The 17,515-nt window shown below is 37.2% G+C and overlaps 1 protein-coding gene across 5 annotated transcripts in view; it reads right to left on the reverse strand.

Moving 5' to 3' along the window:
- LOC109414139 (paxillin) overlaps positions 1 to 17,515 on the reverse strand; it is a 285,833-nt gene that overhangs the window by 13,871 nt on the left and 254,447 nt on the right. For 3 of the 5 annotated variants that reach the window (XM_062850255.1, XM_029853011.2, XM_029853007.2), the window contains 2 exons: positions 15,655 to 16,062; positions 15,118 to 15,348 (listed from right to left, as the gene is read on the reverse strand). In XM_062850255.1, coding sequence (XP_062706239.1) covers positions 15,118 to 15,348; positions 15,655 to 16,062 — 639 coding nt within the window. Of the gene's footprint in view, positions 1 to 5,900; positions 6,952 to 15,117; positions 15,349 to 15,654; positions 16,063 to 17,515 lie in introns of those variants that run through there. The other 2 variants (XM_029853013.2, XM_029853014.2) reach the window with 1 other exon arrangement.

Consider the following 17,515-nt stretch of genomic DNA (forward strand, 5'->3'; position numbering starts at 1 on the left):
TTCCTTCAGAAGTTCCCACGGAAGTTCTTTTAATACTTTAGTTTTAGAAATTACGCCACGAAATCATTCTGATATTTTAGCAGGATTTCTTTTTGGTATTCCTACAATGGTCCTTCTGGAATTCATCCCTGGCTTCATTCTTAGATTTCTCCGAGAGTTTCTTCTGGATTCCCTCCAGGATCACCTAATGAATTTCTTCAGGGCTTCCTACTGGGATTTCTCCAAGAGAAATGTTTGAGAATTTTTTTAAAATTTTGTTCTAGGAATCTTGCAGGGGTTCTTTCTGGGAATCTCCATGAATTATTTCTATGAATCCAAAAGAAGATCATCTGAGAATTCCTTCTTATTCTACTTAACACAAAATAATTAAAGAGGAAACGAAAGGGAAAAAATGACTCGATTGTGGGGGTGTGTTTTTAACATCTCGGATAAATCAAGTCCAACTTATAGCACAAATGTCTCTAATTAAGGACAACGTACCTTCTCCCAAGAATTTCTCCAAGTATTTGGCATGAATTGCTAAAAAAGTTTTCCCGGAGCGTACTTGAAAATTTCTTCCCAGAACTCTTTGTGATATTTCATTCAGCATTTTTTCCTGGAAATATGTTCAGGAATTTTCCTAGATTTTTTTAGGAGTATTACCGAGAAATTCTTAGTTGTTAAATTTCATTGCATGTTTCTTCAGGACTTATTATTTTCAAATACTCCTCCAAGACGTACTACGTTAAAGTCTCTTTGTGAGTTTCACAGGAATTGGTCAGGATATTTCATCAAAGCCTTCAACGGGAATTTCTTCGGAAGTTCCTCCTGGAATGTCTTCAAGAGTTTCTCATGAAATTCCATCGAGGAGTACTTCTTTTTCAAGAATGTTTCCAGTAGTTCCTCTGACAATTTCTTCGTAAAATTTTTCGAGAATTACTTTAAAAAGTTGTCTGGAAATTTATTCAATAGTTCATTCGAGAGCTTTATGGTAACCAAGTTTTCCAAAAAACTCACATCTACTACAAGCATCTCCAAAATTCTTCCAGGATATTCTTCAGAATATGGCATGACCAGTGAAATACTAGATTGATAGTAGTGAGCTGAATTTTTGTATGGTTAGAAGATAAATTCTCCGTTTTTGCGAGGAAATCGTGCAAAAATCGTGGGTATTATGATTCCTTGTCTAATTTGATGCTGTTTGATTAAAACTTTGGGTAATCGTATTGTTTTCTCAATTTCTTGCAACTTAAACAACACAGTTACCCAAACTTTTGCTCAAACAGCATCAAATTAGACAAGAAATCATAACATCCACGCTGGTTGCACCATTTCATTGCCGAAACGGAGAATTGATCATCTCACCATACAAAAATCCAGCTCACTACTTTCAATTTAGTACTTCACCGATTGCTTCCTATTGCTTACTGTGTTCTTTATGAGCTTCTTATGGGATTTTCTTAAGGAAATTTCAAGGAATCACTATTAAATTTACGTGATTCATTGGACTCTCAACGGGTCGGTGCTCAGCCGACCTATTACGGTAAGGATGACCATAGCACCTTACAAATGCACACAAATTGTCATACCAATAAGTGATCAGGAGACGGTGCCCGAAGCTCCCAACAATTAAAAATAATTTCCTCTCCCGCTTTGACATACATGTGCACAACACTGTATGTGTTACCCGACGTCTCCACTGGACAGAAATGTCTTGCCATTTTGCTGGACAGATGTATCATGACAGAAATGTTCTCTCGCTGTTTGCATGGAAAGCAGCGGTGTCGATCATTTCTGTTACGTTTTCTCTTTCTGGCAGCAAATAATGGATTGTGAAAAAAAAGATAACCATGTGAGACTGTGGAATCTAGTTCAGTTCTACGCCTACTGGTGAAAGAGGTAGTCGAGCGACTCTGTAGCTTGAAGGAATAGAAGCGCTCGTCTAGCGAATTGGGAGTCGTGAGTTCGAGTCTCACCGGAGTACGTAGATTTCTTTTCATAATTCAAATCTCAATTTGTTCATCGAACACATGCTGCTGTTGTCCACATGGATGTTAAAGCATCTTCAAAAGTGTAATTATCTTATGTTACCATCTATTGTTCTGAGCAAGTGGTAATGAAGAAATTTTTAAAGAATTTCCCCAGGAACACTTCCATTACTTTAAGTAGAAATACCTGTATATTTCCTCTTGCAATGTTGATCCATCTGAAGCGTTTCTCAAGAAATTAACACTAAAAATTTCGCTTGCAGTCCTGCAAGCATTGTTCCAGAAAGTTTTTAAAATACTTCCTACAATTTATTCATGGCATATTTCTTCTGATATATTAGATTATTTTTAAAATGCTTTCCACAACGTTTTTTTTTAATTTTCTCAGATTTCCTTCTTTTAGGAATACCTCAGATACTTTCCTTGAGGAGTTCCTTTGGACATTTCTCCTAAATCTCGTCATTTCTTGTTAGATACATTTTTGCATTTTGATTTTTGACAGGGATCTCAGGAACATTGATGTTCTTGAAAATATTCATTAGGAATTATTCTCGAGAGCTTGCACAGTTTTTTTTTCGTTATGGTAGGAGCTTTACAAGGAATTCCATACTATATTTACTAGAAACATTGCAGCAGAAAACAAAAATTTCAGTGAAACTGCCGCAGTAATCACTGCAAGTGCTTCCGGAAATATGTTTGAATAAACTCGAACGATCCAAGAACGAATACGAAGAATTCCTACATCAAATATCCTCAAACAAATTTTTGGAAGAATATCACTGAAAGTTTCTGGATGATTTCCTGAATGATTAAGTGGGAAAATTCCCACAGCGACTTTTAAACAAAATTCAAAAAAAAAATCGAAAAAAAAGTCGAAAGGATTTTTTAGATGATATTCCTAGAGAAACTTTCGTAGATATCCGGAAGGCGGAAGAAATCTCAAAGAAACTTCCGGGAAAATTCTTCTGGGATCATCAAAAAACAAATCCAGAGTAGTTTCCGCAGGAATTCGAGAGAATTTCTAAAGGATCTATGGAAGATTTTCTGGAAAACTGCTGAAAGGAGCAGGAAGATTTGAATGAATTTCTTAAGGTACTTCTGCCAGAAATCCCAGTGAAGCTTCCGTGAGAGTTTCTACATAAACTTCGGCAATACTTCCTGGATGAACTTTTGGTACAGGTCAAAGAGAAACTTCCGTAAGAATTTCCAGAAGAACTCCTGAAAAAACTCGCGAAGGAACTTCTGGAAAATTTCCGGAGTAAATAATAATAGAGAGTTACTAATGTTAAGAAAGAAGAAGAGCTCCTTAAGAAGAGCTCCTTAAGAAACAGCTGAAAAAAACGGTAGAACTTCCGGAAGAATTCCTGGAGTAATTTTTGAATTCTCAAAGTAGCTGCAAAATGAGCTTCAGAAACAATTTCCGAAGGAGCTTTTGGAAGAGATCACTAAGGAATTTCTGCAAAAGTTTTCGAAGTAATTTCCTTACGAATCCACACAGTAGCATCTAGAGGAGTTCCTAGAGCAAATTGTGGAAAAAAAATTGGGCAGGAATTTCTTAAATAATTCTTTACATTACAGGAATTCCGGAGAAACTCTCAGAAGTAGTTCTGGAAGAATTCCTAGATGAACTCTTAAAGGAAATTCAGATTGAATTTTTGAAGGAACTCTCACTGGAACTCCTAGAGGATTCCCAGTGAAACTCCGCAGATAAGGTCCCGATGGAACTTTCAGAGAAATTCCCTGTAGAACTCCTAGAGGAACTCCCTGTGGGATTCTAAGAGAAATTCCTGGTGGAACTCCTAAATGAATTTTCTACGTAGCTTTAGATTTCTTGAAGATTCAACATCAGAATCCTCGGAACTTCTGGCTGGAGTATTCTAATAGAACTTTTAATGAATTCTCACTGGCATTCCTGGAGGTATTCTCAGTGAAACTAGAGTGCAGCTCTCCAATAAATTTTCAGTGGAACTTCTAGAGAACTTCCCGGTGGAACTCCTGATGGAATCACCAGTAGAAATTCTAGAGTGATTCCCAGTAGAACTCCCAGAAGGGGAGTTCTCGCTGAAAACGATCTAAGTGAGAAACATCGCTTTATGACTATGTTGTTGTTGTTGTTGTTGGGGTTTGGTTTTTTGGCTTGAGGGACTGTTGCCTCATATACACCATTCCACTTTTTTGTCGGTAGTAGACTGCGCTTTATGACTATGGCAGCTAAAGCACAATACACCGTGTCCAATAAGTTCTCATACAAAATCAAATTGAATTCATTTCACATCTGTAATTTGGATTTTCAAAATAAATTTATTTATTGAAAGGCCAACTAACATTGATCAAATGCAGCATATGTTTTGGAATTAACTGTCCTTTATCCTTCTATGCTGATTGCTTATGTGTCGTAAGTCAATTTCAGCCGGCACGCACGTCATTGTCTTGATATTTCGTCACATTTTAACAAGAAATAGTTTTAAGTTGAAACAAATTAGGTTCCTGTCCTCACCATTGCTAGTAGTAATCATGACCAGGAGAGAAAAAATATGAGCCTCTGTATTGGTGGAGTACGAAGCCATTTTATTGTATTGTATATAAAACGTGAATCAAACAAAAATGTCCATTTACCAGTTTTAATAAGATTTGATGTGTTAAAGAAGCATGGCTGTATCTTATCTTGTTGATTCACAACATTCTCACTTCTAAAACGTACATGTATCTCTATTGTGGTAAATTTTGTCCAAAATTTACGTTTTATGATGTGTATCTTAAATATAATTATCATTTTCAAGGAAATCAGCTCAAGTGAAGCTTACTTGCAAATTTCTTACTATATCATCACCAAAACTGTATTGTTTCTGCCTTAGTATATCCATTTGGTACAATACTAGGGAGAAAAACTCAAAATTTTACCTTATGGACTCTATTTGGCTCCCGTAGAATGAAAAACTTTTCAATCATTTTTCTTGCGTGCCGGAGCAAACGGATTTCAGAAAACGTAAGTGAACTGCTAGCCTAATAAAAACAAATAGAAAATAACGCTATTCTTAACCGTATGCTTTATTTAATCAGTATTATGTGGCCTTTCAATACATGCATTCATTTTGAAAATATGAATCACAGATGTGAAATAAAATTATATTTTCCAAATTAGTATTTTGTATGAGAACTTATTGGACACGGTGTAGAATGATTTGTCGTTGGAAAGCCTTGCACTATTTGAATGATCACAGGCCAGTCAATTGATATTCCAATGGTAATTAGTAAATAAGTGGTCTGTTTCCAAGCTCAAGATCAAAATTCAATTTGAATCATTGACTGAAAGTTATGGTCAGTGTGTTTCGATACCTATCGAAATTATTTTATTTCACCGCACAACTTGAGCGAAGACTGCGCCTAACCTAGCTAATGTCAAACGACTGAGCGAGAATGGAAAAAAGTCAGTAAACAAGTCCATTAGTTAAAACTAGAGACAATATACCGTTCAAAGTCATTGATAAGCCCGCACACCGATGACGTCATCACCGTTCAAACAAGATCATGACTTCATCGTTGCGGTGCAGAAAATCTGATATCGCACGCGTCACGTTCACGGCGGCGGCGGCCATAGATGATCTCATTCCACCCAATGCGATGGTAGGTAGGTTCGGGCCATCCACCAAAACGAAATTGTTATTGATGGATTACATGGCGGAACAGAGGGGAAAAAGAAGCCGCAAGCTTCTAAAAAGGAGATCAAACAAATTACGTATGCCGGCCGCGAGGCGCACCGTGTAGTCTGCGAACGCACGCGACGCCGGTTGAACGCCGAGCGAGCATCGACGGCGAGCGGAGGGAGACGCCTAGTGCGTCACTCCCACCCACAACCGAGTACGGTGAAGTACTCGTCACCCTGCGTCCACCCACGGTCGTGGGGGACGTCAGAACGGGTTCGCGTGGTCTCTATTGTTTGGTTTTGTTTTGTTATTTTTTGTCCTTTATTTTATTTTCATTTTTTTTAGTCTTCTTTATTTACACAATACTATCTTCTTTTGACAATCGTTAAGTAATTTCATATATAAATATTATAAGATAAATCGCTGATCTTTTAGTGGTAAAAACAATCTTAAAATAACTTTCTTCTTCGCGCTCTCAATCGCGCTCAACATTGTCCGGTGTAACCGAGAGTCGTTCAAGGGAGGTTTTTCCTCGAGTCATTCAGTCGGGTCGCGTGCGTGTGCTTGTGGGTTCAGGGGGTGTCTGTCCAAGGCAGGGAAGGGGATTTTCAGTCAAGTCCAGGGGAGATAATTAACGAGAGGCGTTTCGGTCATCGGGTTTTCTTTCTGACCACGATAGAGGTCACCTGTAAAATAAAAAGGGGAGCATCGGGTGCGTGGAAGGGCGCAACAGCTGCGTGGCATTTTTCGTAGACATATGGCGAGACACCGGCCGTTTCTCGCGAAACAGGGGTCTCTTAAGTGGGTCACCCACTTCCATCATGTGGTTTTGGCGCGCACCCTTCCTCCGCACAGTTTGGTTTGGGTTGTGTGTATGTTTCGGTGTGATATGCAACGTCCGGAAATGAGTTGGGGGTGGGTCCAGTTTTCGAGATGGGGAACGGGTGTAACAACAGTATAACATCAACAAGTAGAAGCTGCTCCTAGCCTTAAGTAGATCCAAATTTCCATCGGATTCGGATTTGATAAGCCTATTTTTAGACGTGTGCGCTCTTAGCAAAATAGAAAGCGGTAGTACTTTATAGCGTGTGTTTGTGTGGTGTTAGGTGTGGACGTGAATTCTCCAGACCGGGAGCGGAAATCTAAATCAATCGGTCAGTGAGACGACGATGGTCGTACTCCTCCCCTTGCTTGATTCGCTCTGCGGGGAAACCACTCCGACGGAGAACAGAAGCCGATCAGCTCCTCTAATCCTCATCGTCCGCTCCGGCACACGTGGGACAGACGGGTTTGCCTTCCATCGCGTAGAACGACTTGCCAGTGACCGGTTTCGAGCAGTCCTATAAATAGATGGGGTTTTCAGATTATGTATTGACATTTAGTGCAATGGAACATCACATCACGGCAAAAGCTGCCAAAATCAGCAAAGACGACGTCCAAGACTTGCGATGACATCTGTTTCAGCCCCAAGAGCCCCAAAACATTGCACGCGGAAGTAGATTTATCAACTTGGTTTAAGAAGCAAGGTTACAGCTAATTTGTTTTGGTTTCAGTATTATGCCGATTGTGTACTTGAACGAGCGCAGTTTACGATAAGTCGTAAACCGGGTGCAAATGTAAATATTTACGTTTCACCGGAATGGGTTTTGCTGCCCCCTTCGAGGAGAGGGTTGATGTTAGAAAGTAAATCATCTTTGGGACGTTTGTCGGGGTTTTGGCGGTAGTTCAATCAGCACAGAACTGTGATGAAGCGTAATCCAAACAGCTGAAGGAATGAAAACTCTGTCCTGACCTTGAATTTCCTCGTAGGAAGAAGGCTTTTATAGCATTGTACGAACGCAGTAATATAGTTATAACTATTAGATTTATTGATCCTTATTTCTCTAGATTTGACCTGCAAACAGATGGCTGTGTGTTCGAAAACTCGTTGGGGATCAGTATCTTGGTCACAATTGATAGCTAACCCTGATTAACTTAACATTTCAACCCTCAAATGCCTATTTTGTTATTTTGATTCAAATATCAGTTTTCATCATCCAAAACCGATTTAAACATATTTTGGAAAATGATTCCTTCCAATTCGCGATTTTGTAAATTTTGGTTTTGAATTCTTTGGTTTTTATTTTTGAGCATCCCAACTTTTTTATATTTTGGCCTATTTGAGATACTGTTTTTTTTTTACGAAAACATGTTGAGATACTTATGATTACTGTTAAAACATTTTTATTTTTGATTTATCTCATGGAAAATGTTATTTTCCGAGTAATTTTAGGTACAACAATTTAAGAGTGTATTCAACTTCACTATTTTTTAAAATGGTAGAAAGATTGAGAAAAAAAAATTATAAAAGGCTAATTGTTGCGATACAAAATAAAACAATGATATCTGAAAGGTGACCAAAATGTCCAGTTTTTAATCATTTTTTTTAATGTGAATACGCTTTAAAAAACACCACAAACCATTTTGGGATATGCAAAACAATCCTAAATATCAACCAAAAAGATGAAACAGTGATAGCGTATGAAAGCTAAAATACAAAAATGTTTAAACTTTACCCTGCAAAAAGGCCTAAACCATAGAGTGTTCATGTTTAGTTTTAGATTTTTCCAATACTTATTTGTGAACTTGCCAACACTGTTCCTTAAAACTCATTTGGATCACCGATTTTTTATTTTAATTTTTTTTTTTGAGATTTTGTGATTTTTGTTGAAAGATGTAGATTTCAATTTTTATCCCTAGCCTAGAGCTAAGTTCTGAAAATCTCGTAAATGAAGTTAATAATAATAATAATAACTTTGATTTTCATGTAAAATTTTATTCTCCGTGTAATTGTTAGAAAATATTTTAAAATGTATAGCTTTTTTTACAATGATAGATTTTTCAAAAATGTAAATACGCTATTGAGAACATCAAAACCATTTTTGAGTATGTAAAACAGTTCATACTATAAAGTTAAAAATAAAAAGATTTCATTTCCCAGGAAAAAAATACTAAAAAGTACACTCCACTCATTTCGGGAAAATCTTTAAAGAAATCTGTATAAAATTAAAAATAGTAAAAATTGAAAAAATAGATAACTCAATTGAAAAAAAAAATCCATCTCATACTTTACAGTGTACAAACGAACGGTGTATTTTTTCGTAATGCTTAACATTTTTGAAAAATGTATAAAAAAAACAAATTTTCCAAATTAAAAAAAAGGAAAAAAATGAAATTATTTTTCTGAATTGTTCAGGATGAATTTCAAGTCAATTCGACTCACTAGAATTTAGTTCGTTCGAAGAGCTAGACATTTGCAAAGCATTTAGTGATAAGAGCGCTAAATGCGTCCTTTTTTCTTCCAGTACCTGAATGTACTGAGTCGTTTATTCCGATTGTCACTTTTTCAAAAATATGCCCACATTCGCGTTACCGTCGATGTTGACTTGTGAGTCCCAAGTAGAGGTGTGTTCCTGTTTTAAATAGGTCGTCGGTGGCATTTGGCACTTTTTTGGTCGGAGCGTTGGTGTGAATCGGTGTGGCCATATTTTTTATATTTTTTTTATTTGTTTTTATTTCTGTGTATTTTAACTAAGGCTCCTTCTACACTTAACGGTTTAAGGATATTATGAGAGAATACATCCCCAAGATATATCTACAATATTGTACTAAGATTCCACTTGGATATTTTTCCAAGAATTTATGAAAAAATACTCTGAAATACATATGTTGAATATTCATTGAAAAATATATATCTGTTATAGACTTCCTCATCGTTCATACAAACTTTATTCCCAAAAGTGTACATAAATTCCCAAAATATTTCAGCTGTTCCGACATTTCTTCTACGATATTTTTTGGAATTCTCTTGTGTAATTAGTTAACAATTTGGTAAAACTAGAAAAAAGTGCAGTCGTTATTCTCTTTTCTCAGAGGATCCCTACCTTGAATATTACCGCCACCCCTGAGGAGTAGAAGAATATTACCGTCATTTTCAATAAATTTAGTTTTCACCAAAAAAATATAATTTGCGGAAATCCGGCAAAAACTTGTGAAGTAATTTGCATCATGTTTTCAAGTTTTTTTTATTAAAGAATCTTTGGCGTAATATTCGTCACATTAAAAAATAGAGCGTCCACAAAATTTGCGGAAACGCAGCAAGATTTTTTTAAGAATTATAGCGCAAACACCAGATTTGTATTTCCCGAATTATATCTGTTTTCCAATGGAATCCCTCAGTTTATTTTTCCATCAATATGTGTTTCAGGAATTTCTAACGATAGTTTTTTGAATTCGGTATTTTATTACAGAAATTCTAGAGGAAGGCGATGTGTCTATTTCCAAAATAGTGTCCTCTGAAATGAATACAAATTTTACAGATTTGAATTATTATAGATGTATAAGAGTGATTCTTGGAGAAATTGTGCAGTTCGATCGGAATAAATCCCCTTGATTGCTTTAAATTCTTAAATTAACTTAATGCAGGATTTTTTTAATGTGTGATCAATTTCACAAGAATTTGTCTCAGATATGTATCGAGAGTGTCAGTCACATTCTTACCAAGATATTGACCACAAAGACCACCAGAAGTTTCTAAACGAATTCAAGTAGAAAATTTGGCCTTAAATTTTACCAGAATATTCTACAGAAATCCCATCCAAAATTCCCCAACTTCTAAGCTAAAATTTGGCACTCTTCCAGAATTTTAGCAATTCATATAGAAAATCTATTTTATTTATCTTCAAAAATTATTCTAGAAATCATTCAGGTAGTCAGTATAAGTGATTTAAACTATTCCTCTTACTTAATGCTTCAGTAATCGTACTGATGAAATTTGTACAACACGTTGAAATGTCGCTTTTTTTATAACCATTAGAGTGGTTCTGCTGTTGGTAGTTTTATGCATGATACTAATAAATTCAATCAAGTGGAACCTTTATAAAAACAATCATAATTCTCAAAGTCAATCATTTCAAATAAGGAACGATTGCGGACAACAACTGCAATCTGCACCTTTGACAAGAGAAAAAACGAACAAAACTGTAAACTTTTATTTTGGAATACACTTTTTTAAATATTCAGAAAGAACTTACTTTGTTCATAAACGAAAAACGAACTGCCTCTAATAGAGCCACTGCACTCATCGACAAAATTTTGAAAAATAAACATCCCTATAGAAATATATCCAAAAACTCCTGGAGAAAGCTGTAGCTAATTCTTGAAGAATCTTTGGAAGTTTATAAAGGAATTCATTGAAGACTTTTTATTGGAATTCTTTTAGAATTTTTTCTGAAACAATACCTGCTAATGTTTCTGAGAAAATCTTTGGAATACTAATGGAGTCTCGGGAGAAATATCAGAAGGAATCCCTGGAGAAATCTGTAAATGGATTTCTTAAGGAATTTCTAAACGATTTTTGAAAAGAATTTCTAAAGAAATTGTAGCGGAAATTTCCATTGTTACCTCTGGAGGAACTCTTGATGGAAAACCTGGAAAAATATCTGAAAAATCCAAGGAGAGTTTCTGAAAAATTTAAATAAGGATTTTCTGAAAAAAAAATATCCGATAAATTCATTGAGAAACCACTGATGGAATTAAGAAAATAATCTTGTGAAACATTTTCAAACTAATTCAGGGAAAAAATATCAAGTAAAATTCCTAGATGATTTTCTGTAGGAATTCTAGCAGGAATATGTGGACGTATTTTTAAGGGAATTCCTGGAAGAATATCTGAATAAACAAAAGGGTAAACTCCTGTAAATATTCCTGAAAAAAAACTTTTAAGAAATTTTCAAAGTAATTCCTAGGAAATAATTCTGGAGAAATGCCTGAATGAAAATCTGATACAATCCATGTGGAAATTCTTAGTATGCTTGGATAGATTTTCTGAGAAAAAATACTCAGAGGAATACTTGGAGAAGTTTTTAAAGAAATTCCTACATGAATTTTCACCGAACTTCCTAGAGGAATTTCAGCTAGAACCACTGAAAGAAATCATGCAAGAATCTCTCATGAATCCCTGAGAAAAAACAATCTAAAAAAAACTCTTGAAGTAGTTCGTTAAAGAGTACCTTAGTTTGCGAAAGAAGGAAGAAATCTAGGAAATATGTCTGAAGCAATACCAGGAATTTCCTAAAGGCATTCCTAAAAGAACTTAGGAGGAAGTTTGGATATCTAGATATCTGTTGTATGAATTCATGAGAATCAGAATCCATGTTATCTAAAGGAAAACTCCTGCAGAAATCTAGGTATGAGTTTCTGCAGAAATCTTTTTTAAATTTTTTAACTGGAAGCACTGAAAAAATATGCAAAATTTCTGGAGGAATGCCTGAAGAAATTCCCGAATGAATCCCTCGACTAATTTTCGTAGACACCGCTAAAGATATTTCCACAAACAAAATCCCATAGGATTTTTTTAAAGAAATCCGTAGAAGATTTTCTGCAGGTATCCATAGACGAATTGCTGAGGTAGAATGTTATCTACAGGAATTCTTGGGGACTTTTCTAGAGGAATTTCTGCAGAAAACTGTGAAATAAAAATTGATGGAATCCGTGGAAGATACTCTAAAAGGAAGAATTTCAGAATAAAATTTCAAGAGGAATTTCTAAAGGAGTCACAGAAAGAATTTCCCAAAGAATCCCTTAAAGGATTGTTTTGAATGCATCGCTGGAAGAATTTCTGAAAGAATCCATGGAAGGTTTTGTAATGGAATACTTGAAGAAACTTTTAAAAATCTTGAGGAATCTTTAAAGTAATTAACCATGAAACAATCTACAGAAAGTAACTCGATGTGATTAGTTAGAAACAATCAGATCCGGTTTCTGACATGAACGCAAGAATCCAAATCTCAGCAAACTTGATAACTACACATGGTACAACAATCAAAAATTGCAGCAGCTCAGGTTAAAAAAAGGTAAAATTTCAGAATTTTCCAATTTTTTTTACCATTAATTCTAAGATTTCAGCCAAAGATTGAACATGACCTTCAAAAAAGTTTAAATAGAACGGTTTTTAAGTTTTTGCCGAAAATCGAGTTTATTTACAAAAATTCAAATATCTTGCAGTTAAATCAACAAATTTCCGATCTTTTTGCATGAATAGAAAGATAAATATGTATAATATGTTTCGATCATTTGAACACATTTTTTATTATTACATATCTGTATTAACGAGATTTTCAGCACTAGGCTAGTTCATTTCGGGACCCACGCTTTACTTCCCTTCCGAAGGAAGAACTCACATTTTGCAAGTTTGTCGGGAATGGGATTCGATCCCAGGTCCTCGGCGTTATAGTCAAGTGTTCTAACCATCACACCAGGTCCGCTCCACATAACACAATTTAGGCATCAGAAAGATGGAAGTCAAGTAATGGCTTATATATAGATGTTGTTGAAATTTAACATAATTTTCAAAAAATAATTGAGATTATAAATAGATTTTTTTGCCAATGTACATTTGGATGATAAGCTGTAAGCGAAATACAGTTAGAATTTCAGCCAAATCGGAGCATTGGTAATGAGATGTATGAAGGAAGCAACTTTACTTAGCAATAGAACAAAAATCGATTTCAAATCGTCAGCCTTGTACGGAAAGTCGAAAAAAATCCGCTCTACTGTATTTGTTTTCTCTCACGTTTTCGAACTCAGCGCATGATTCTACACTAAAATGATAAATTAGTGTTATCATCCGTTATTCAATCTTCAATATCTAATTTTCAAAATATCGAAGGTAAAATTTCAAGCCTTTGATTCTGTTTATTTTTATTTATTTTTTTCTGGACTGGATTAATTTTCCACATTTTACCTAAAAAAAAATGTATTTGATTCCCAACAGAGACTTATTCGTGTTCAATACGTTTTGAATATTATCTGTCGGTATATTTAGTGTTGATGTCATGTAACAGGGCCCATACAGCCACGCTGTAAAGGCGTGGGTATTCAGCATGACGGTGCTGAGAGAGACGGGTTCAATTCCCGGTCGGTCCAGGAGCTTTTCATATAGGAGATTTTCTTGAGTTCCTTGAGCATAGAGTATCTTCGTGCCTGCTCTACGATATACATATGCCATAAAAATCATTGGTAAAGAAAGTTCTCAATTAATAACTGTGGAAGTCTAGGTGGAAGTCCTCATAGATCACATCTAAGAAGCAGACTTTATCCCAGTGGAGACGGTACGCCAAGAAGAAGATTCATACACTTGTTTGCTGTGCAATATCAATACTGAGTAGCACTATTTTCAGGATTTTTCTGCTCTGAAAATTTTATCATTGATCTATTTTAGAGAAAAACAATCGTGGCCAGCAATAATTGCTTCAATGCTTTTCTCACTTACTGGCTGTCCCGGCAAACTTTGTCTTGCCAAGATGTGGTGGTTTGACAACTGTTGAGGTCTTTTGCACCGCACTCTAGATTGGTTTCATTTTGATCGGGTTGATTTTCACCCAGCTCATGAGAAATCAGCACTTATCAATTTTCTTACTTTTTCAGTTGTTGTTTCGTATCTTTTTTTTTTACTTATAAACACAGCCACCATGAATACGAATCAAACTCTGCAAGAGTCATTCCGATCGGTTCAGCCGTTCGTGAGTTTTGTTGCCTCAAAGGGGCTTCAAACTCATTTTTATATATATAGATACACAGTACGAACAAAATCTGTAAATTTATGACGAACTGAATGTAACAAATTGACCTCCATCGTGTTCGATAGAAATTTATGTGTGATCTTAAAATTACACTGCCGATTGTTTAGAAAAATGCTATTTTAAAACTTAAAAAAATCCTAATACGAGAATCGAACTCAGATCTTCCGAGTGAGAGTCCACACCTAACTCCTCTAGGCTGTCTCACCAAGTTGAAGAGAAGGCAATCAAAGATAAACTTGTTCCACTTTAAACGAACAAACTGCTTACCGCTTCAGCTACAAGAAAGAGAGCCGTCCCCGCAGCGAGGCAGACGACGAGCGTGAGTGTGGCTGTCCTCGTTTACGTTACTACATGTAAATTTCAAGCGAATATGTCTCAAAATCCGTAAACAGTACGCATGATTGGCTGATTACGGAGCGGACTGTATCATCTCCCGGCAAATGGCTGTAATTTTAAAGTTTCCGCTATAATTTTCAATCGATTCTTAGCTTACGTGTTGTTTAATTTTCATGATTTCTTTCTGTGTAGATAGATAGATAAGTCTACAATTCGTTTCATTTATCGCTATATGCTAGAGTTGAATCCGGCTCTGAAACAGATTAAACACTAAATTTCTCACTTTGCCGAAAGTTGATCAAAGTATTCTCCATCACTCAATCAGAACTGAACATACAGGCATTCATTAGTTTCGGATGAATACCTCACGATTTGCTCCAACTGCGCACCTTTGCCATGTGATACAATCCAGATTGCCCCCGTAATAAATTATCCAATCAGCTTCGGGTGTCATCTCACATTACAGGCCGTCCAACAAAATCAACCCACAAGCTATAAATGCGACACCCCGCCCATCAGTCATTTCGGAATCGGAAACCATATACTCACCCTGCACACGAAACAATCCGGATGCCACTGGCTGTTCAGCGCCGAGATGTAGTTCTCCATGATGGCCCGGTTGCACCCGTTGCACTTGGGGGCGAACATGTCGAAGTAGTCGTTGCGGCAGTACGGTTTCCCGTCGCGCTCGTGGAACCCATCCTCGCCGAACTGCTGGCCGCACTGGGCGCAGAAAAAGTGCTCCGTGTGCCAGGTCTTCTCCAGGGCCGTTACGCATTTCTATTTTTGGGAAAAGTTTGGGAAGGGGAAAAAAGCAAATTTTATGTGATGCGGAGTGACCTTAGCTTTCCGGTAGGAAAGGAAGGTTCCCAAATTAGTTGTGGTTGCGATTTGAGGATTTCCCCGTGAATTTTCTCGTATGAAACTTTAATTGACCATGCGTCTCCATTACACTTGAAATGAACTCGGTAACTAAATGGAACGGCAGTAAGCCTGTTTAGACGAAGTTACAACAAAGAAGTTCGTATTTTTAGCAAGCTTTCACAGAGAAATCTCCAAATCGCACCAACCACCCGTTCTCATTACATCCAAAATCGGTCCATTGCAGTAGGCACAACGTGGACTAAACAGATTGTGATAGTCCGACTCGCAGTACGGGTTGCCATCGCGCTCGAAGAAGTTCCTGGTGCCCAACTCCTGGTTGCAGTGGTTGCACGTAAAGTGCTCCGGATGCCAGGTCTTGCCCAGCGCCGTTATGACCTGTCCAACGATGGGCTTATCGCACGCATTGCAGCACCCCTTCTGGGTGGTATTCACTCCTTGGCGGCTCATGTCGGCTTGCAGATTTCCGAGCATGGAATCCAACTGGTCACTGGCCGGTGGCAACTGTTCGGTCGTGGTCACCGTCGTCAAAGTACTCTGATAGTGCGAGGTTCCCTGGTTTGGCTTCGCGTAATCCGTCACCGACTGGAGCTGATGCGATCCGGACGTTATCTGTAACGAAGCCGAGCAGAACACGAAAATTCCGTTTTTAATAAGCGAAAATAATTTCAATTGAAAGGCACAAATTCAAAAATAGCAGTCACCAACACTCGCCAAAAACTCGATCAATCTTTTTCCTAATTATCGAAAATTCGCGGAACCGTGATCTTTAAGGGTCTTGCTACGACGCCGCTTCGAATGGAACTGACGGCGCGTTCCCAGTTGGTGCGAGCATCTTCCCTTGCAGTCGGTTGGTATTAACAACAAAAACAACAACAGGCCAATATCGGCACACACGGCTACATACAGTCAATCGTATAGACCGACAGGCAGGCAGGGGTGTGTACCACAAGTGAGAGAATCGTTGCGTGTATACTAATGAAACCACCCGCACGCTGCCGCGCGGTTAGAATACCGGTCATATTCAAGTTCACTTTTAGCAGGAGACATCTCAACTGCGCTTCGCGTCCGCAGATGCACTTGAAAAGCAGAAAAATCACCATAGAAAAACATGAGATGGAATTACATGAACAATACTCTATTTCAATTACACCTACAACTTTATCGCTACTCTGCATCATAATTTTCTTGCATCAACTTGTATCTACAGTAAAGTTTATTGTACTCCCAAAAACATTTTTATTAGGGTTCCCATCCAATAGAAACAGGATGTTTTAACAACTTTCACTGATGGACCATGATTGGATAGCCATATGCCTAGGTATTCATTCAGAGACGTAGGATAATTGTAATTTGTACTCATCCTTCCAAAATGTCTGCAAAGTGTAGGAAGATCAATCTTGATTTATACGCAAGAGTGTTTACCTTTTGAGCCGCCACCACCGCCTAAAACAAGATCATCCGACAAACGGGAAAACGTTCCTACATACAAGTGTAGCTACTTTACGCATACTCGATCGTTCAATGGGTGAACAGATCAAATTTGCTGCCGCTGATGTGGATCCCGATTTGGTGATGTTGTGATTGGATTCGCTTCATAACTGTCCAATACGGACGGATTTGAAGAGCTCCAATAGACGAATAAATAAATCTACTGAAATGAAATGTTGTAGTCATAAAGCCGCGAAGGACGTTGTTCAAAACGGATGCAAGTGAAGCTATAAAAGGCCCTTTGAATCTTTTGTTGAACTTTAGCGTAGTCTTAGATGCTTTTGGCAAGAAACTAGATTATAGAAATTTCATAATATAACTAACGGTTGTACTACCAGACCACTTTCTGTCAGACTCTGATTCTGCTCATCTTTTTGAGCACTTCTACAGTTATTCATTGAAGTGCTTTCTTTGCCTGCATTGCATGAATTTGTATATTGTGAGTCAAATACAATGATACTCTATGCCCAGGGAAGTCGAGAACGACTGGAACGGAAATCGAACCCGCCATCTCTGGATTGGCGTTCCAAAGCTTTAGCCACAAGGCTATTTGGAGACCACATGCTGCCATCCT

The sequence above is a fragment of the Aedes albopictus genome, chromosome 2 (genome assembly GCF_035046485.1).
Source record: "Aedes albopictus strain Foshan chromosome 2, AalbF5, whole genome shotgun sequence".
Taxonomy (NCBI): domain Eukaryota; kingdom Metazoa; phylum Arthropoda; class Insecta; order Diptera; family Culicidae; genus Aedes; species Aedes albopictus.